At 41.4% G+C, this 23,242-nt stretch overlaps 1 protein-coding gene across 1 annotated transcript; it reads left to right on the forward strand.

The window, feature by feature from the left end:
* Positions 1-12,614: 12,614 nt before the first annotated feature.
* On the forward strand, positions 12,615-17,712 carry LOC118784179 (C-X-C chemokine receptor type 3-like). The gene is made up of 3 exons (XM_036538250.1): positions 12,615-12,688; positions 15,741-16,097; positions 16,558-17,712. The coding sequence occupies exons 1-3, from the start codon at positions 12,671-12,673 to the stop codon at positions 17,284-17,286; spliced, it is 1,104 nt and encodes a 367-aa protein (XP_036394143.1). The 5' UTR covers positions 12,615-12,670; the 3' UTR covers positions 17,287-17,712.
* Positions 17,713-23,242: the final 5,530 nt, after the last annotated feature.

The following is a 23,242-nucleotide window of genomic DNA, read 5'->3' on the forward strand; positions in this document are numbered from 1 at the left end:
AACCAATAAAATAGTAAATAAATGTACATTAAAAGTAGAAAAATACAGTGCAGAAATGAGCACTGAGTGCAACCAGAGATGTGCAAAAACCATAGTATCTATTTACAGAGTGATGGGGTTTATTGCCCAATGGTATTATTAAACAGTCTGACCGCAGTCGGGATGAATGACCTGCGGTAGCGCTCCTTCTTACACTGTGGGTGAAGCAGTCTCTCACTGAAGGAGCTGCTGAGGGACACCACAGACACACGCAGGGGGTGGGAGGTGTTGTCCATGATGGATGCCAGTATTCAAACCCTTTTTTGGCATTTTGTGCAAGCACCTTTGTCATCAATCACAGCTTCAAGCATTTTTTGATAAGTTTCTACAAGCTTTATGTATCTGTATTTGGACAGTTTTTCCCCATTCTTCCTGACAGATCCTCTCAAGCTCATGTGGCCGAGCTGAAGTGAGTAGCTCGTGTGAGTCCCGCGTAAAGCCTGTGGGGTAGCGGGTAGCAGGTAGCCGAGCAGTTGCAGCAGTTGCATCACTCCCTGAGAGGTTAACTAGCATTGTTGCCGACAGCTTAGGGGCAATTTGCCTTTAGCTCAACTGGCAACGACACTGGCCATAAGGGGCTGGCAGTGAGCAATGAGAACCGACGTTTGAACCTCGCTCACTCACCGACCCACGTAACATCTAGTTAAAATACACAACGCAGTCTACACCCGTTACATTCAGCCAGAATGGATGGGGAATGGCTGAACCACCATCTTCAGGTCTTTGGTTGGGCCACTCAAGAACATTAAGAGTCTTCTCCCTAAGCCATTCTAGTGTTGTCTTGGCCGTATGCTTTCAAATGTTGTCATGCTAAAAGATGACCCTTTGCCCCAGTCTGAAGTTGTGTGCATACTCTAGAGCAGGTTTTTTTTCAAGGACCTCTCCATATTTGGGTGCATTCATCCTTCCCTCAGTTCTGACCTGTCTCCCCGTCGCTGCCACTGAGAAGCACACCCATAGCATAATGTTGCCACCACCATACTTCGCGATAGGGATGGTATTAGCCAGGTGATGAGCAGTACCTGGTTTTCGCTAGAGGTAGCCCTTAGAGTCCTTCAAGCGCCACTTGGCAGCTCCTGTCCTTCCAGCAGGATTCTTACATCTCTGCAGAGGACTTCTGAAGCTCTGTTAGAGTGGCCATTGGGTTCTTGCTCACCTCCCTAACCAAAGCCCTTCTTGCCCAGTTAGTGAGTTTGGCTGGATGGCCAGCTCTAGGAAGAGTCCTGGTGGTTCCAAACTCCTTCCATTTCACAATGATGCAGCCCACTGTGCTCCTAAGAATATTCAAACCTTTAGAAATGGTTTTATATCCTTGCCCTGATCTATGCCATAATTTGATTGCAGAGGTCTAGGGAGATGTCCTTGGACTTCATGGCTTGGTTCTTGGTCTGACATGCACTGTGAATTTTGGGACCTTATATACACAGGTGTGTGCTTTTCTAAATCATGTCCAATCAATTCAATTTGATACAAAGCAAACAATACACCTGAACTCTATATGGAATGCCACGACAAATGGTCTGAATATTTATGTAAATGAAACAGTACAGTTTTTCATTTTTAATAAATTTTCAAAACTTTCTAAAAATGCTTTCGTTTTGTCATTACGAGTTAGCGTGTGTAAACCGATGGCCAAAAAAAAAAAAATACATTTCATCGATTTTAGATTAAATCTGTAACACAACAAAGTATGCAAAAAGTGGAGGGATCTGAGCACTTTCTGAAGCCACTGTATGCGAAAGTCACTCTACGCAAAAGCATCTGTCATATTAATGAGACCATAAAAGAAGAACCATTCATACCTTGAATGACTACTGTAAGCATGGGGATGATTTGCATTCAATAAACCGAAAATTTGATCGAGTCATCCAGTCTTTGCTGCAGTGGACCTACTTCTTTGAAGGCTGAGCCCACAATTATTTGACAGCATCATTTGAATGTGGGTTAGGGCTCACTGTGTCAGTGTGTCAAATCGGTCCAGCATGTAGTGCGGGGGACCCCTTTTTTGGTCCTATTCTAGACAGGAGTGAAGGCGGGGGTAGGGAGGGCGGAAGTGGTATTCTAGCTCCTTCTCTGTCCTGTGGCTGCATCTTCAATTCTTTTCAGAGCCCTGCAAAAGGAACACCAAACCAACCAAAAAAAAATAAATAAATAAAATCAATGCTTTGTTTAAGATTTTTCCCCTTAATGCAATCCTGTTTTCTGGGGGGGGGACCTGCCAACAGGCTTGTCTCACCATGACAATATCTGCACTCCGGCTGGAGTACTGAAGTGAGACAAATGCAATCCTTTGATACACCGGCACGCAGTCCATGGCCATTTTCCACACCACAGATCAAACAGTGGCCCACACTGAAGTGGTTGCTCATTGTATAATAGTATCGTGCTGACATCATCCACGCAACTCGCTGGTGCCTGACAAATCAACAGGTGCCTGACAGCAGTGAGACAAGGACACCTCGGCCAACCTACCCATCCTAAGTCCCCAGGTTTGCTCTGCCACCACACGCTCCCAGTCAGATGACACAAGTTTTTTTTTTTTGTTGTTGTTGTTATATTTAGCCTCCTGTATTTAAGACTTGTGTACTGTTGCTAAGCATAATGTAGCATGAATTAACATGATGACAATAGGTTAATTTTCATTACGTTACTAAATCACTTCTGTTTTGGTTGTGTCTCATCACTTCCTCACCGGTCTTATACCCTGTAATAAAATCTGGCAAAGAACATTTTTTAAGGAACTAGCTTTAAAAAAAGTTTCCCTTTAGATACTGCACTTGCACGTTCTCACTTCCCTTCTCAGATGGAAGTGAGTGAACAGGGACCAATTACTGACACTGCTCTGACAGATGTAAAAAGGCAAAAAATGTAAATATTGTATTTATAGGTCTACAGGTGGGTTTTGGAGACTGGCAAGAAAAAGGCAGAAATGATTTACCGCTACATGGTCAGTCATGCATATCACAGATTAACACCTTTTTTTTCTGAAGGGCAGTTAAAAAAAGGTGTTAATATGTGCTATGCATGATCTGTTTTGATTGAAAACGGAACCATTTGACTGAATATACCGTGACATTAATCCATTGTTAGGTGTGCACCATTCCGTGCAACAACATTCCATCACAGAATCATTGCAGTGCTGGCAGAATGCTAATGACCTGGCACGCATATGGCACTACCTAGTCTAGATGTATTGGTGCCTCATGCGCTGGGTTAAGAATAAAATTAAACAGAATATAACTTATTGAGCATATTTGGAATTCAAGGATCAAATGCACGTACAGTAGCAAGGTCCTGCAGACAACACGATAATCATTTTCTGTTAGAGTAACTTTTTATCACACAGATCACACATTATATACTTATCATAATTATACACACTGCAATTCCATGGCAGACTGTACTCCAACACTGTGTAGTTTCCAACATTGTGGAGATTCAGAAGGATATTTGGTGGATGAAAGGAAGGATCACTTTTTTAAATGCTACAGTATGTACTTCTGCCCCGATGGAAGATGTATATATTCATCATGAAACTGGTGGTTAACTTCCTGCTCTGCTGGCAAGAATCTGCTGCACATACAGAACAATGATAGCCACAAATTAGCAGCCAACACTGCCAGTTCAGCAAAATCAGTTTTGTTTTGAACAAAGAAAGCTTCTTTGCTGCCACTGTTGTGGAAAGGCAATGCTTGAAAAGGGTTTTTTGAACTGATTTAAACATAGTTTTCCTGTCAAATTGTTTGAAAAATCCAGCCTTACTGAACTTCAGCTCACAACTCACCTGTGCCTGGTATGTTTGGTGAATATTCACCTGCCTTTACTCTGATATTAATTACAATCACTCTCATCCATCATCAGTTCTATTTGATGAAAATCTACATATTTAGAATTTTCCGCTGTCAGACTAAATTATGGAAATTTGTGTTTATATTTTCAAAATCGCATTTCATTATGTTTGTTAAAAAGACAGATCTTTGTATATTCATTTAAACAAACCAACCGAAGAAAGTGATGATCAGGACATCGCTTGAGACATTCCAGAGGATGGAATAATTACATCTATAACTCAAGAGCAATTAATACAGTCGTATCTTTACACGTACACCTGCAAGCATTGAAGCATCATAAAATAATGTAGTTGAAAGTGGATGTCTTGGAAGGAAAATATTTAACACATTCTGGAACAGCCTTTTTAGTTCACTTTGATAGGGACCACTAGTGGAAATAACAGCCGCCTGCTATTCTACAGGACTTGAGTAGTAGATTAGGAAGGGTTTTTCAGGAAAGTGGGGCAGCAATGCCTTCTGGGTACAGAAGAACTCTCAATGGTATCAAAGAAAGTTGGCATTTTTGTCACTACACAATGCTCACTTAATTTTATTTCAACATACATTTTTTTAAGCACCTGATGTTTCTATTTAAATCGTGGCAGCAAATGGCTGGGCTGAAAACGAGAGAGGTAATGAGATTGGAAGTTGACGCGTAAACGTGTCAACTTCTCCTTTCAAAGGAAGAAGCTTCGGCACATTGCCTTGTTTTTAACTGTTCTCAAATCCCCAAAAATGAATTTTGTTGCTGCTCTGACTGGCTCTACCTTGCTATTGTCTTCTGACCCCTTTCCCTTCCATCCCTTACCCCGATGTTGGAATGAACTTCCCCACTTCATCCATTCTGCCGAGTCCCTCACTATCTTCAAGAATCGTCTGAAGACACAGCTCTTCCGCGCTCACCTGATCACCTGAAACACTACCACCTAAAGCAATTTCTTGTTTGTCTTAAACTTTGTTTCCCTTTATTAAAGAAAAAACAGATTGAATGGTTTAATGCACCCGTATCTCTTGCAGCTAGTTTGTACCTTGTCTGGCCTACTGTTGAAACCTGGTCAAGTACCTCTAATAATGTTGACTTGTTATACGGCTTTTTGCTTGTGTTGTACTCTGCCTCACTTGTAAGTCGCTTTGGATAAAAGTGTCTCCTAAATGAATAAATGTAAATGTAAATGTCATCTTTTGCCTCTTTTCCTCATCTCCACCCTCTCCACAGTGATATCTTCCTTCTCCTATTGTTCTCATTCTTTCACCCCACTTTTCCACTCTAGGCTCCTGCTCTTGTGTTCCTGTCAGTCTTCACTTCCTTACCCTCTCTCAGTCTCACCCATACACCCTTCACTGGAGTCCCCCGACCCAATTTTCTTTCTCTCACCTCTACTTTTCCCATCCCTTTTTTTCCCTCCCCAGCCCTGATACTATCACACTCTGTAACAGTGGGTGCAGTGGGTGCAGTGGGTGTTCAGTGGCTTCAGAAGGCCCCGGTGTACCTGTAAACAGCAGTGAGCAGGATGCAGCCACTGCAGTGAACTTTGTCTCAGAGCGTTCAGAAACCACAGCTGCACTCTACCGCGGTGCCAAGGTGTGAAAAAAACAAGCTGTCGAAATACGTAAATGAGACAAGGGGGATGAATGCAGACTGACACACGCAGAAGCAAAGAACAGGTGTCAGATCAGCTCGCGACAAACATCTTTATCTGGGGTTAGATTACATCCGGAGATAAAGAGAATAAGGAAATAGAGTGAAGGGGACAGAGTGAAGAGGACAACGGCGCCGATCACAAACTGTGAGATAAGTGGATAAATGCCTAATGAGAACAGAAAAAGGGAAAAAAAAATTCTTAGGAAAGTAAGGGAGGATGACGGACGTAACGGAAATACAAACAGGAATATAAGGATACACTTTGACGAACTTGAAAGATGTTTGAAAAATCCCACAGCAATAAAAATGATAAAAATAGTTAACAATAAAAATGACTGAAAACAAAAAATAAAGCCTAGTTTCCTGTTCTGTTCTCTCTCCTCCTTACTACAACCCCCCCCCCCCCCCCCCCCCTTTGGCTTCCCACCTTTAATTCATGCCTTAAGAACTGAAAACAGGCAAAATGAAAAAAGAGAAACTTCTGTGACTCATAGCGCAAGGGAATAATGATCGCTTTTGATAAGAAAGAAAGATTTGAAACCAAGAGGGAGTTTGAATGGTTTCACTACAGAAAGCTCGCTAAAACTCATTTCATCGTGAAATATTATGGGACTTTAAAATACACTTTGATGACCCTTTGGCATGCTGCTTGTATTTCATATTATAAAATTAAATCTTACTAATAATAATAACAATAAACATAAGAGTATGGATTGTTACAGTTAAACATAGCATTGTAGATGATTTCAGCAATTCTTGAACTTTTGCCGAGTCTTACAGACAGGGAAATATACAGACAGTCATTTACAAATAGACCAGATCACACCTTTTCAGGGTATTTTAGAGTTTGTGTCTGAGTCAGTCTTAAACCTGTCATGTTTATACATGATACACAAACTTAATACTTTAATCACAGCCTACCTGTCATGCTAAATTTACATTTACATTCAATTACATGTACCATTGGCAGGTGCTCTTATCCAAAGCAGTTTATTAAGTAAAGGTACATAAGTGCATGTAATAGGGCGTCATGAGCAAAGTGCGTACAGAAAATGAAAGAATGTGCTTGAACGCGTCTATCCGTCACACAAAGCTATACAAGCACACCTCGGTATGCGTATCACGCGTGAACTTAACTTAACGTGCTGTAAGTCCCCTTAAAATAGCAAAACATGTACATATTAAAATTTCAAGATGTGTAGTGTATACCAAAGCACTACCTTCTGTATTTATGTAGCATGTAGGGGATTCCTATATAGACATATCGCTCAAGGGGAAAAGCCAAGTTACTTAAATTATAGGTTATGTAATGACTTTTGGAGCATACTCTTACCCCTGGCCGAACGAAGCACCGCAATATCCCTGACGGAACTAAACTGATGCGTTTTGCTGCTGTGGTCTCCCCATCATCGTCAGCTGATGACAAGGCCAGGATCGAACGTAGCCTGTAGGGTTCAGCCTCCACTTGAAAGAAACACTTTTTACGGCTGAGCCACTTGCGAGCCAACATATCCTCGCTGACCTTGATGACTGTCTGCAATGACCAGCGGCCAATTTCAACGCCTAGCATCATTCTGCAATAACACCCCACATTATTACGGACAATTACAGTGTGTTGCCTTTGGTGCATTTCAACTTTGTTTGGAGTCTGAGGAAAGGATTTTACGTGCTGTTCAGGGCAAAGTTGTTGACCTTGCCCCCCCCCAAGAATATGCCTTTTCCTTGGGAACCCCGAGAACAGCATATCTGTTCACTCATATGGCTAGGGCTGCTGACCCTTGTCCTCACCTCTCTGTATCACCCATCTCTCATGTAGAGTTAGTGCCAGCAGAAGCAGCAAGTGAGGGTCCTGTCAATGTGTGCAGATATTGGATAAGGTGTGGCACTAAACGAAAATGAATTCAAATGTGCGTAATGCAACAGTGTGTTCAAATTTGCCTAAATTCAATGCAGTGTGCCCACAGTCTGTATCAGTTAAACCAACATATATGTGTGTGTGTGTGTGTGTGTGCGTGTGTGCATATAAAACACATCAGTTTACACAACGTCGTTTCTGAAAACTAATACAGTAAATGTCCAACTACATAAATTGATAATATATTAAAAAAGAATGTGCGCCTCATTGGATAAGGGCATCTAATGAATAAATTAATAACATAAAATAAATAGGCTTTACTATCACATAGGTAGCAATGATAAGTACATTTACAATAAATAACAACATTAAGTAATTTATTACTGTTTGGGCAGTTAGTCCTAAGAGGCTGGCAAGATCTGAAACAAAATCAATGAAGGTATCAGTGTTAAAGATGGTGGTTTTGCAATTGCTCTTTCTCTCTGAACATCATTCACACAGAAAATAAAGACCCTACACAGGAAGAGTGTATTTTCACCACATTGCTCTTTAACTGAGAACATAAACGGCAAGAATGAGAATGGCGTATTGACCGCAAATGCACAGTGAGCCCCAAATAAGGTTAATGAACCAGCTTCCATTTGCTGTCAATCACTGACTGATTTCAATCTGTAAAAATGACTTGCCCTTCATGGTGAAGTGCCGCAGATTTCGATTGGTGTGCAGTGTTCGATTTCGATGGTTTCGATGGGTGTGCAATTAATAGCACGCAGTAGCTCCACGCATGTGTTTAAAGTGCCATCACATGACCAACACTGTGTTTTTGCACTAACAGCCAGTGAATATGTTCTACTTTTGGCTGTGTTTATTTTCTTTGATTCACATGAGTTACCCTCAGCTGTCTGTTTTTCTTGCACCGTTATTTTTCCTGATATAAATTTGACTCAGTTCAGCTTAGTGCAACAGTTTGTATCTTTTGGCATGGATATTTTGGGCATACTTCATTTCTGCTTTTTTTTTTTTTTTGTTTTGTTTTCTTGCGTCTTGTTGTGGTGAATTTCAAACTTTGAGTCATTTCTGGCCCCAGCAGAGAAAGCATTGAATGTTGTTGTTGAACCAGATTTACCTGGTTTTTGAATACAGTACTTAAAGATATGAAGAATCTGCTAACCAAGCCCAAAGTGGAAAATAGGAGAGCCGTCCCTTTGAATATAAATATGGAAAATTGTCCAGTTAAAAATCTGAACAATAAATAGCCTGTCTGTGGCGGGTAAAGTGGAGGGTGTGAGAGACTGAAGATAGACCGCCGTGGTATGAATTTGCTTGCACGCATAAATGCGAAAACACATAAACCATAGCAATGACAGGCTATAGCATTAGTTGTATGAAAAGGCAAACCCACAGGAATTAACAGCTACATTACAGGTAAGTGATGTGTGATGCTGGTGTTGGAGTGATCACGAGAGTTACGAGGGACAAAAAACTTGTCAGAACAACAAGGATACACAGACAGGCATCTGGTGACTCCGTTTACATTAGGTACATTACATTAGGTTACATTATATTACATTCATTTAGCAGACGCTCTTATCCAGAGCAACTTTCAGCATAAAAGATCAGAAGTGTATCCATTCAAGTTGAATGATTAACAGTGACAGACCAGGCTAACGACACTCCCCGACCAGTGAATGTGAGCATAACACTATTCAAGCCCCACCACAAGTTAATTTGGGCCAGGTATACTACCATCAATCGCTAGATCACAGAATCCAAAACACATCACAATGCCACATGTAAAATAAACACCAAATAAACTCCCACACTGCTGTGACTCATGCGATGAAGCCATTGCAAGGCTCATAGGTCAGTCTCCAATACACAGTCCCTCTCAAGGAGGTAGTGCTGTAGATTGTTTGTGTCCTACTTAACAGCCAATCACTGGCGCTGTATGGCATGAGCACCACACATCCCTCTAGAAAAATTTCCTGCTAACGTACTAAACAGGCCTCTGATTTGTGCCTTCTCCTTGCAGCAATACAACAGCACAGTCCCCAAACCAAGCACAGAGGCATCTATCTGCACTGCAGATGGCAGACTAAAATCTGAAACTGGCAGTTCAGGCTGAAACATGTGCTGCTCAAGGTCTGGGAAGACCTCCTCACAGGCAGAGGGAGACCACGCTAACTTTTGTGGGCATTGTAGCGAAGGGGCGAGAGCAGTCACCCCACCCAGCCTACAACAAAACTCAGCTAGTTAGCTCACTACACAGAAAATGCACGCAATCACACACTTAATACAAATGTTGTCTGGTCTGCCAGCAGGATGTAAAAAGTGTTGTGTTGCGATGTTCGTGTTTTGCACGTCTGTAATAGTGTATGTCTCAGTCTCGTTGTGGTGTTAGACCGTGACAGACATGACTTCATGGTTAAGTCAGTGGCATCTATGGCATCTCTGTGTTAGCAAGATGGCATATCCAGACCACTGGCATAGAGGCATGGGAAGACATTCAGGTGCGTGGAAAGTTCCCATCACTTTAAACTGACGACAACATTTTTGGTGTACGCGGCAGAACACCCTTCAGAAGGCACAGAATGTCTGAATGCCGGCACAGCCAACCTCAAACTATGGGGAACAAGAGCTGGTTGTCCGTCCTGCTCCACTGACACAAATGTCCTCTCTAAACAACAGATAAGTCTCCCCAGTGACAGATAACACTACAGTCTCCAACACCACTCTCTCAAAAACAAGTTTCAAGGTGACATCATCTGTAACTCAGCACTATAATTAGGAATGCTCACAAAAATCATCATCTTGCTCAAGTAGTGATTCTGATGCTTCAGTTGTGCTGCTTAGCTAATCCCACCCTAGGTCTATATCTATCTGCTTATATTGAGATGTAATGATCAAGACAACATCCTGTACATCATGTCCATGCTACCAGTGTGGCAGGAAGTCAATTAGTACAGGGGCATCTCTACTTAACACAACAGGATATGTGTTAGGATATATATCTGAGCTTCTCATCACCACATATAAATTGCAGTTGCACTTTGCCTCTTTCAAAAACCAAATTAGCTGGAGTACAGTCCTACTTCACCAGAGTCTGACTGATGGCAAAAATTATGAGATCTGTCATCAATATACACATTAATGTTGTTTGTATGTATGCATGTTATATCAATCAATGGAAACCTCCTGTGAATGTATTACCATGTGAGAGTAAGCATAAAACAACTGAATAAGGTTGTGTCACTATTTACAAGAAGAGCTCCCCATTTACTCTAAAGCCCCACAATCGTGCATCACTGAAGTTTTTTTTCCCCTCTGTGCGCATGGTTTTGCATATGCGTCTTCAATAATTTCATTATTAGATTCCTTCTCAAGTTTGTTTCAATTACTGTAGTATGTTTTGGTAATATATGTCGTAACACCTCGCCGGCCAAAAAAATTCTGTGATGTACAGCAAAAAAGTCCCCTGATAAAAATGAAACATATATGTCTGAGACTGGTATTGTCACTTCGCCCACACTGCCTTGAAAAAACATCACTTTCAAGAATCGGCAGTCTCCTGTATACCAGGTCTGACCAACATACAATGCCCCTCACAACCGCCTCCCCCCCAACACACACACACAAACTGAATGCATTTAGAGGTTTCAGCAACACTCCGTTCTTGGTAACAACCTGAGGTCTAAAGGGTCACTCAGAATGATTAATGCAGTCATACTTTAGAAACTGTCAGTATAGTGTGCAGTGTCAGGGTCTGTCGCTGTAGCTGTGTGTGACTGCTGGTGTCAGCGTAGGCCCTGGCACTCAACGGGCTTGTCCTTAAAACCTGTACCAGGCAGAAGAGAGGGCAATGTGTGTGTGCAGATCAGCAGTCACGGACAAACACCAGGCTGCCTTGGGGTCAATTCAAAACAGGAACAGCTTCACAGAGACAGAATAACTCGATTGGCTGAAAGTTCCGTTTGATTTGCACAGAGCAGCTCCATCTGATTCTGAGCGGACATACAAACCTAGCATTTTGACCGTGGGTGGAGGACTCTGCCTCAGCTGTTCTGAACAGGCCAATATTGCATCCCTGCTTTTATACTGTACAATCCTGGCACTTTTAATTAAATATGAAATGTCTCAGCCAGCTCTTACGTAATTCGGTATTCATCTCTGTGTTTAATTTCTAAATTGTAGAGCTGCCTCACTGTGTACAAACTGAGCAGCTGAATGTCTTGTAGTCCTTCTCTCTAGCTGTGTGTCTGCTTCTCCTGATCTTTGCACATCCCTTTCTCACTACAAACTGTGTGCAGATTAGGGTAGTGGCATGAATTAACTACCCTTAACATCCACAGCTATGAATCACAGATACCCTCACATTAATTTTTATGTTTTGTAAGCCTCTGATCTGGATTTTCAAAAGAATGTTTATTTTAAAAAGTACAGTATACAAAAAAAGAAAAAAAAACAGATGTTGGATGACTGGTACATATGTTTGCATCACTATAATAAGAAAGTCAAGGCAGACACAGCGTTAGGCTGCAGCCCGTCAACTCTACCCTCTTTATCAAAAAGTCTGCAAATGGTCACATGCCTGGCATTATACTGTGGCTTAATGTAAATCAGGTGTGGAACAATCAAGCAACCAAGCACAGATTTCAGTTATTGGCAATGTTGAATATGACTTTGGCGTCTTTTAAGACAGCATTTATTCACAAACTAAAGTCCACAATAATTATATATTATAAATATATATATATAATTATATAATAAATGTATCCGTTCAAGCTGAATGAGCAACAGTGTCAGACCAGGCTAACAACACTCCCAGACCAGTGAGTGTGTGGGCATAACACCGTTCAAGCCCTACCGCAAGGTTATTTGTGCAACCTGACTAGACAGCCTAGAAAGAAATTGCAGTCACATCACATCACAGTCAGTGATAGCAATATTTAAATTCATATGTATCAATATTATAACGTATATGCATCAATATACGTAGATGCTTCAATATTATAATGCATATTTCTTATTTTTCGCACATATATTTCTTAAAATAAGTATTCAAAAGAAAAAGTGAGGTATCTTAAATCAAATTCTATCGCGCTGATAGTCAGTCATGTTGTTCCCCAGGTAGCCTGCGCACCGAATTGTGAATGGTGCTGATGTTATCTCATTTCCTTTTTCAGTCACCTCACCCCCTCTCCCCTTCCCCTAATAACTCATGCATATGTATTCTCTCGCCACTGTAGCACCGATCGCTGATCGCGTTGGACGGACACACAGCTGTGCTTGGCGGAGACCGTAACAATGTCAGCGGGGGGGCCGGTAAGTTATAAACACATCTACCCGATCAGTATTTCAGGAATTGTTTATGATGCTAATGACAATAGTGCTTTTGCTTGCTGTGCGCAATGTTGCCTTGCAGTGAAGGTTGTCCCTCACTCCCCTTCGACAATCTTTCGGATCTCTTTCCCCTGCTAATATGTGTCAAAATTGCAAAAATTATATATATAAAAGCAGGACATAAACCACTATTAATAGTAGTGGTAGTAATGGTAGTACTATCTACATTAGTATTACTATTAGTAGTGTTGTTGTAGCTTTTTGAAACTGAGAAGGCTTAAAGTAGAAGTTGCCATTTATATATTTATGTATAGTGTTTATTTTTACCAGTGCTCTCTGGTGATCCGATAAGAGTGTTCCTTTCAATATTAAGCCACATACGGATCTGACTAATAATGCAGACAGACCCTAAATGCAAGATTACGAGCTGCTGAATGGATATTTTCGGAACACATTTGATGACCGAGCTAAAATGCATTTTTCTTGAATATGCCTAAATATATATTTTTTTAAAATGTCAAAGCTAATTATCCAGTTTATACCCCGTCCAATGCGTAAAAGACGTAGTAAAAGTTGCTATTTTAACATTTAGGACACACCAGTTGTGCGAAAATAAGTACTTATCATGTAAAAAAAGAAGTATGTTGCTTTTGCTTCACCTAAAATGAATATGACGTTCTTATAGGAGGACAGTTTATAATAATCAGCTTTACCAATTTTAGATTTATATATTTTGTAAAGCCAACCCTATATAATTATGTGAAGAGCATACCATGGTCAATATTGCTGAAAAAGGAAAATAAATGGCCAGAACAAGCAATTTGACAGACACTAACTTAAAATGATGCAATAATCGTGCCAAGCAAAATGAGCCACAAGCTGCATCCCCATTCTCTGACAGTGATAGCCAAATCCGGATGGCTCGGCATGTTGTACATTTCAAAACTGAAAATTTTGACTAAAGACAGGATTTTTCTGGATGTTCGCAGTTGAACGGGGGTGTCATGTCGCGGATGAACTGACGAGTCTACCTGGGATGAATATAGATTGATTAAGATATAGACTCTTTGTCATGGGTTCAGACATTTAACTTCTAATGTCACCTGCCCTTTTCTGCACAAAATAACTGTATGGATGGAGTGTCCATTTCAGTTAGAGTGTTCCATTTTAAAAAGACATTTAGCAAATGGAGCTGGTCATCAAAACATACCCTGTTCCATCCTGTCCTCATTCTGGTTTTACATGTGGTGTTTCTTAGCAGTAAATGCATAGTGGTTGAGTTATTGTAAATGTATGAGTACATATATATACACACACATACATGTCATGAGTTTCTGAAAAACCACAAGTCTTCTCAGAAGATTAACTTCAAGGGATCTCTCCTGCCGCGTAGCATGCTCGCCACTGCGAGCCTTAAGCAAGCCTGCATCTATGGCACCTGTTATATAATACCCCATACCTGACAGCTTGACTGTAATGCAACATTGAAGAATATGGCATCGCTGCAAAATTGCATGTAATGATCGCATATAAATCATAAAATATTTTAAAACGTTAAACTTTAACCAGTTAAATTTCACGCCGTACCCGTAAGTACACATATCGCTTGCTTTTGGGGAGCGTGGTCTACGTTATTGAACATAACTACGCGCTGTCTTTCAGTGAAGCACTGGTGGAACATTATCCTTGTGTAAATATTCAGGATTATCAATATTTATTACCTAAGACACATAACAATTTGCTGTTTTGCAGGAAATGTAAACTAAGTATGAGAAATTTATTTAGATTAGTGACAGACAGGCCCCTCCACCCTGCTAAAAAAGAGCAGCAGAAGATTCTTATATGTAGATGAACTGGTTGCTGTGCCAGTACATTCAGGTTCCTCTCTGCTGTTTCTGTGCCCACAGTACAACCAAGCCCTAGATGAAACGACAAGAGAGGGGAAACCCCTTCAAATGACAATGAGGGCATTATGGATATGATGTATCAGCAGAAGTTAAGGCCACATTATGCAAACATTTTACCAGTCATTGTCTGAAAGAACATCAGAACAAATCTGGACAACACTTCAATATTACAGTGGGGTTTCTACAAAAAAACACATTGCTGTTGTACTTTAAGTTTTGTAATTTTTCAGAATGGTAAAAAGACCAAATTCTTTCTTCTTAATGTATTGCAAAGACATTTGCTTGAGTTGTGTCATCCCTAAAAAGACAAAGAGATATCAGGGGCTGTCACAGCGGCTGCGGTTTCACGTCCTTGTTCAAGGAGACTATATGATGCAACAGGAAGATATATATTGCATGTCTTCCTACCTGAACTGGATGTTCTCACATACGTGCGTAAGAGAGAATGCACTCGTGGTTAATATTATGGTGTGCATTGTGTGATGCAAGCCGGTTTACATCTTAGTCCTTTACCTTCACTTCTGCTTGCACTAGAACACTGTGTATCTCTGTGCCTCAGTGTGCATGTATGACTCTGCACACGCATGTTGGTGGGCTAGATTATATAAATGTTTTTTCAAGTTATTTTTTTTAAAATCACTTGAAAAAAAATAGTATGGAATTCATATGCTCTGCTGAAGTGTAATGTCATTCTACAAGCATGACTGAATCAAGCGTAACTGCCCTCCACTGTCCTTCAAAATATTTTAAAATATGTGTTGTTGTTATTTCTAAAAAAAAACGCTGCTGGGAAAATGTCTTGAATTAAAGAATTTGTCAAGAAGATTATTTGTGGTGCAGAGACGGACGATCTGAAGAAGTCAGGCTGTCAGGCTGTCCTGAGCACAATCCCTGAGTAAAAGTAAAAGGCCATTTCATGTAGCTACAGCTACCATGCCTGTGCTTTTAACGTCATTGCATCTTAGGGCTGCAGGAATCTGCAGGCCACAAGCAGCCTATCACAACGTGTTAATTTCAAACCATGATTTTGAAATCTATATGAATCTTGACTAAGCTAAGTTACGAATCATATTTGACAATGCAACAGTACAACAAAGATCTGACCGTTTATCCTGTTTTATTTGCAGGATGTTTTTTATGACCTGTCTGACCTGGAGTATAATGAGAGTGATTACAACTACACTGGCAGCGATACATGTTGCCTTGGTGTTGTGTGCACAATGGAGAACAGCATGCGGTTTGAGGCCGTGTTCATCCCGATTCTGTACTCGCTGGCGCTGGTTCTGGGCCTGCTGGGGAACGGGCTGGTGCTGGGGGTTCTGTGCCAGCTACGGAGGAGCTGGAGCGTGACCGACACCTTCATCCTGCACCTGACGGTGGCCGACACCCTGCTGCTTCTCACTCTGCCCTTCTGGGCTGTAGAGGCTGCTCAGGGCTGGAGCTTCGGCAAGCCACTGTGCAAGCTGATGGGAGCCATCTTCAAGGTAGGGGGGCGCTGTTTTGGCTCCGCCTTTGGGGGCTGCTGGGGTTTTCTCATATTGCATTTACATGCACATACATTTTATCATTTTATCATTTTATCCAAAGCAACTCACAAGTGAGGCAAAGTACAACACAGGTGAGAGTCATACATGGAGTCACAATATTAGATGTGCTGCATGACCAAGTTTCAGTAGTTGTCCAGACAAAGTACAAGCTAACTGGTAGAGACACAAGTGCATTAAATCGTTAAATATTGCTATCAGGTAAACATATTTTACAGACACTGAAAGTTAGAGGACTCCGTGTGATGAGGATAAGTCCAAACAACAACAGGTTTTGCAACCCACTCAATCCCTCAATGAAATAAGCTGTATAGAATATCATCATCAATTGTACTGTAAAACTGTGTTCCAGGGCTAGTGTCAGATTCCCTGAAATCTGACATCTCTCTCCATTCCACAGATAAACTTCTACTGCGGGATCTTCCTGCTTGCCTGCATCAGTCTGGACCGCTACCTGTCCATTGTCCACGCTGTTCAGATGTACTCCCGTCGCAAGCCCTGGGCGGTGCAGGCTAGCTGTCTGTGCGTGTGGATCTTCTGCCTCCTGCTCTCCATCCCTGACTGGGTCTTCCTGGAGCCTGTAGCGGAACCAAGAAGAGGGGGCAAAGAGGAGTGCACTCACAACTACCTGAAGTTCAACACCAGTGCTAAGGACTGGCGCATGGCCTCCCGCCTCCTCTACCACGTCGTGGGATTCGTCCTCCCCTCCCTGGTCATGGTCTTCTGCTACTCCTGCATCCTGCTGCGTCTGAACAGGGGCTCCCAGGGGCCACAGAAGCAGAAGGCCATCAGGGTGATCCTGGCGCTGGTGGTGGTCTTCTTCGTCAGCTGGACGCCGTTCAACATCACCCTGATCGCGGACACGCTCCGCTCCAACCACACCGCCAACCTCACGTGCGGGAGCACCAACGCCTTGGATGTGTCCCTGACGGTCACCTCCACCCTGGGCTACCTGCACTGCTGCATGAACCCCGTGCTTTACGCCTTTGTGGGCGTCAAGTTCCGGCGCCACCTGCTGGAGATGCTGAGGGTGCTGGGCTGCAAGCTGAAGAGCCAGGTGAGGCCGGCTGCGCGGAAGAGCTCGATGTGGTCGGAGTCCGGGGACACCACCTACACCTCCGGCTTCTGAGGAAAGGGCGCTGCACAGACACAACCCAACACCCCCCCACCCCCCACCCTGCATCAGCAGCGGGCTCACGGCGTTACGTGGAAATGTCTGGCTTTTGGTGACTTCATGCAAACGAGGAAACGAGAGAGACAGTGAGTAAAATTGCCAAAGACAGGGCTGAGTTACAGAGGGAAGTAAGTCCAGGGATAGTGGAAAGATGCATTACAGAAAAGAAGGTTCAGAGAGTTAGCCACAGGAGAGACATTTCGTTTCTTACTTCAATGTATAGATCCACTGTGTAGAAAACAGACTGTTTAAATGTGGTGAAAGACACTTAAACAGGATGTGTGTCAATGTGTGACAGTGCCTTTGTCAAAATCATGTTCCTTTGTTTTCCAAAACATGCAACATTCTAAAACTATTTTGAATAACTCATGTCATATTTGCAGGTGGGAATTTAAGTCTGTATATCGTGTTAAGTTTGTAGTTTGAATTAAGTTGTCTGTTTGCACAGTCAGTGCTTTTGCATACTATTTTACTGGGTGTGGTTGTATTTGTGGTCTAAACCACAAGATTATTAAGCACCAAACATGAATGTAAATGTGCCAAAGCTGTTTTTGTTGATATTTGTCAGATATTACACTGCTGTGTAATGGTCTTACGCATTCAGAAATTACAATACATGGATGCAATAACTGGTATCATACAATTTTCAAGGTGTATTTATAACATGATCAACAAGTACAGAAAAAAATGGCTGTGATTTGGAAAAAAAGTGCTGGAAAAAAAATCTAAGCAGAATTACTCAAGAAGCAGTATTTATGAGGACTAGAAAGAGGACAGGCATTCAACTGACAACAGACCAGGGAAGAAGGGACAAGTGTCCTTGTACATCCAACAACTTCCCTCTTAAAATCGAGACTGAGAAGAAGTGTACAACAAGCCCACGAGACTAACAGGCTAAAATATGCAAAGTTAAGGCTTTACTTTCCTCATGCACTGGAATGTAAAGATGACAACTGCTCGTTAGTGTATCGATAGAGCACGTCTACACCAAACAACCGAGGCACGCTAAAAGGAGGTTCCATTTCTGAAAATAACTTCTTGTGAGTCTAAAAACTGCTTCCCCCCACAGCAGTGGAACAAACTGGCTTTACACCACCAGGGTTAGGGGGTGGGTGGGGGGCTCAGCCAGGGGTTCCTCATCACACGCTCTCTTGGTACCCTGCAACTCGTGGGGTGCCTGTGAGTTGCTGGGGTGATGTTAGTGGAGTAGCACCTTTATTCTAAAGAAAACCTACTTCACGGTAGTGCACTGCAGCGTGGCCCGTAGTGTGAAATATAGCCATTTTTACCTCGCGCCCCCCTCCCCACTTCAACATGAGCGCAGAGGTTGTCGTGGTGAGACGAGCTTGAGCAGCACAATTGGTGATAACCAAATATGCGTGAAAAATGTGGGTAAAAAAAAATCTCTTTCACATTCTCACATTCTCTCTTTCAAGGGAATATGATTACCCAGACTGAGTTCATACAAAGCGACTGAGACAGCCGAATGGTAAAACTGGCAATCAATCACAGCAATGGCTATGTCATTTAAAAAGGAGTAATAAAACGATTTGGTGGACTATTAACTTAGACAACAACATTTTTTGAATGTGTGTGAGGTATTATTGTTTTACTGTTACATGTTGTTTTGCTTAAGTGAAGCCCAGCCCTATCTGAAACTAATAGGTCAGAGTGCATAAGCTATCCTCTTGTTCTGCCTCTTAGTTTTGTTCTCTCTCACATTCAGACATATGCACAAATGCATGTTGTATAGCTGATATTTGTGATGCTCCTCAGTGACTCCATATCTAATTGCTCAGATAAATGTTATTTAAGAACTTGGTTTGGCTGAGACATTCAGTTGTGGAGGGTGTGTCATATGTCATACTTCTTGAGCCATTAAGACATGAGTAATTATGTAACTTTTTATCTGTGGAGCACCGTATCACTATAATCTCTGCACTTTGAGGTAAACCACTTTTTACTCCTTTCACATGCAAACGTAAATACTTTTTAAAATCGCTTAGAATATATAAACTGTTTTCATTTTCTAAAATAAAAACTTTGTATGTTTTATTTGAATTTGGATTTGAGTCGCTAGGGTCAACATTTTTTTTTTTGGTTCAAGTATTCAAAGTTCATGAATGAGGGAAAGACTTTGTACATAGCATTTTTAAATATACAATGAGTGTTTTTACAAATATTTTAAATGAATAAAGTCCACTTTACTTGTGCTTTTTGTCCTTTTTGTTATGTTGTGCTATTCTTAGATGATCAATGCCTGACAATAAATGTCTTATATCTAATCACACAGAAGTCAGGTAAGTAGAGGGACTTCAGTGCCTATGTATTCCAAACAAAACATAAATACGAAAAATGATTTTGCTTGTATTTGGAATTTCAGTTACCATGGCTTACTCTGGGCACTGTTGGCTCTATGCATAAAGCCATGTACAGAAATTTCATGAACTGATTGTCATCGGTGATAATTACTGTACTACATTCTAAGTGTCTTTTATTGTTGTCTTTTATTCTGTTTTCGGTTTAGATTTTGAACATTGGGTTCATACCTCAACGTGAACCTCCTGAAGGAAGTGTTACTAGATTATCAGATGCGATATGTTAATGTTCCCTCAAAATCAGATTAAACTCTGAGCGCTGCCTCTGTGGGTTATGACTCGAAAGACTGTGCAGGAAGTCACTTTGAAGGTAAAGGAGAAAGACTCTACTTATGTGCTTAGGAGACTTCCTTATCTAGGGCAACATACACAGCTTATATTTTTAGATATGACCCATATTTTACCACTAAATATTTGCTGCAGCGAGTCAGGCTAAATTCAAGGGTGCAATACAAGGACAGCATCCCACCGGGAAATGAAACAGTCAATAACGAGCCCAGGTCCTTGCCACAGCACCACACCCACCCCTATGTACTCAAACACTGACAGACACCAGGATCAGTGGACTGTCATTGGGGCATAATGACACTCCAAAGTCAGAAACACACGTCCCAATCTGACAATAAATCAACTGAAGTGCATTTAGAATAGTGCTCTTCACAAAGGAGTAATTACAGAGTGCCTTACGGAGCGCACTGCAGGGAAACTATGTGAGCTGAGTGGCTCATAAGATGAAACGTGTGGGAAAAGAAGAGCGCTGTGCTCCACAATGCTCGTCCCACTCTCGCCAAAAAACTGTTGTGACCTTTCAGCCCCTCGCCGTCTCATGCCAGCCACTTCCTGCCGGTTTGCGTCTCTGGAAATCGCTTCTTCGCAAGTCGTGACTTGCCTACGCGCCTGTAAAGACAGTATTTCTGCCGTTTGTTCTATCCACATCACATGACACAAAAGGCAGGATTCCACTGTTACCAAACGGTTTTAGGTTTGACAGTTGAAACCCTCGGTTAGCTCTGTATCTCCTGTCCTAAAGACGACATGCACAGGGACATAGGTTTCTTCAGAACGTTAAGGGTGGGATGTTAACACTGCTGTTACAATTCATATAAATGCTGCATTACAGCATAGTTATTTCATTCCATCCTCTCCACACTGAGGGGGACATGCCACCGACCCAAAAACCACACATCCATAAACATGCCCTCTAAATATTATTTCATGATGCCCTCTGAATCATTTTTTCATATTTTCAGTTGGCACTGATATGTTACATACAACCACACAGCAAATAATATGACCGAAGTCTCCACACAAGAAAATTCCACATACAGTACTGAAGTCAATTCTCTAAGCAAGTTAAATGACCCTTTTCTTGATATCTATTTGTCTGCCGCCTTCCAGTGGCTAAAAGGTGGCATAGCAGTGTGATCCAATGTAGCAGAGTAACACAGGAGGCCTTCACAATTAGCAGATTTGTGACTTGCAGTGTTGTATATTTGCATGAGGCAGCCTTCCATATTCCACATGCTAATTAGGTATCCTGGTTTTCAGTGCATTTTTTTTCTGAGTGGGAGGCAGCCTCCGTGGCAGAGGTTATCCCAAGGCCAAATACTGAACTGATATATATACACATTCATTAAAATACACAAGTTTACTGAACTGTATTTTAAAGGTCTTGGTTTACAGCTGTTAATATTCTGTTGCTTTTTTCCTGATTTGAGTAGTTTTCTATGGGTCTGTAGAGGGGAGCCAAGGAGGACTTATTTTGTCCTTCGAGAGTGTGTACTGTCTTTCTCTCACTTAAAGCTCTTCCACTCTAAGCCCTTAAAAAATGAATGCCAGTCTGAAGACCTTGATTTTCATGTGCTGTCCTTCCCAAACTTCTAGGCAGCCTGTATCACAAAATTTAATTTAGAGGCCATACTGAACTTTATATGTGTAGATATATTTAACTACACAAATATTTATACAGTTATAATACCTAATAAATATTTGAATAAATCCAATATTTTGTGCTAGTTTGTGCTCAGGAATTTAATCCCTGCTCAGAACCCTGTGTCTATGGAAAATAGAACAGAATTTAATTTATGACCATCTGGATTACCACGGATTTTCCCCCCAGTAATTCAATTCTTATTTCTTGTTATCTGTTTGTTGATTTATGCTATGATTTTTCTACATAAAAAGATATATAGCTAACAGGATTAATCAAGTTCTTAAAGCAGAACTACAGATAAATATATATATATATCTAGTCAAGAGAGCAGAAAACACTAATGAAATGGTGGACCTCAGACGTGTCATGCTGCAGATGATTTAGGATCATCCCCATGGATGGCAATACCACATTTGTTGATCCACCTACAGAGTTGGCAATACACTGAAAACTGCAAGGTTTCCTCTCATGAATGCAGCTGCTGCTTCCCAGGTTGGCCACCAGATGGCCACACAACCATGTGTTCTGTATGTCTCATTTTGTTCTTGTGTTTCACGTGTTGATCAGTTACTGTTTGCTCCTGTGTTCACTGCTGTTTTAAGTTCTGCCTTTTATTCCTGCCCTTGCTCAGTCTAGAGTTGCTGTACCTGGTGTGTGTGCGTCCATCCGTCTGTCTGTCCGTCCATCCACTTACACAAGACTGTATTTTGAAAGTCTCCAGTAAAGGCAACTTTATTTTTTAATCAAACCTCCTGTGTCTCAAGTCCTCTTTAAATTTGGGTTAGGGTTAGGGTTAGTTGTTGTAGAGTTTTTTTTTTCTTTGCTAAGAGTTTTTTTGTTTTGTTTTTTTTTGACACGCTTGTCACTATCATCAACATCAACCAACTTACACAAAAACAACAACTGTATTGCTGGTATGCGGACAAAAAGTGCTTTTAGATTTTAAATATAAGTCATCACAGTACAAATACATCTTCATGTTTTTATGCAGAGTTGCTTACAATGTGCATCAGTTTAAGTGGTATGAAAAGTTGTACAAGCACATATGAACAAGCGTCAGTGCCAAAAATAGTGCTGAGACCACAAGTCTGTGCGTAGATCAACATGAAAGTGTAACACAATACATGTAATACCATTGCAAACACAATGCTAACACATACCCTGAAGAAAACTTTCACATATACACTTCCCCACATATCTAATTCAGTATATGATTCATACGTAAATCACTGCTAAAATTAGCAATATAAGCATAAAGAGGTGAACTAGTGCTGTCCTTATTTACATTTATTCATTTGGCAGCTGCTTTTATCCAAAGCAACTTACATAGGTTACAGTTCTTTACAAGGTTATCCATTTATACAGCTGGATATTTACTGAGGCAATTGTGGGTTAAATACCTTGCCCAAGGGTACAGCAGCAGTATCCCAGCGGGGATCGAACTGGCAACTGTTCAGTTATGAGTCCTGCTCCTTAACCACTAGGCTACACTACCGCTCCTTATGGCAGAATTGTTTTAAATTGGTGGAACGAAAGGACAGAAAGAGTTCTGCCTTAATCTGAATAGGGCTGGCTGTGGGAATAAAGGAGAGTCCTGTGT

This window comes from Megalops cyprinoides, chromosome 10, assembly GCF_013368585.1.
Source record: "Megalops cyprinoides isolate fMegCyp1 chromosome 10, fMegCyp1.pri, whole genome shotgun sequence".
NCBI classification, from domain to species: Eukaryota; Metazoa; Chordata; class Actinopteri; order Elopiformes; family Megalopidae; genus Megalops; species Megalops cyprinoides.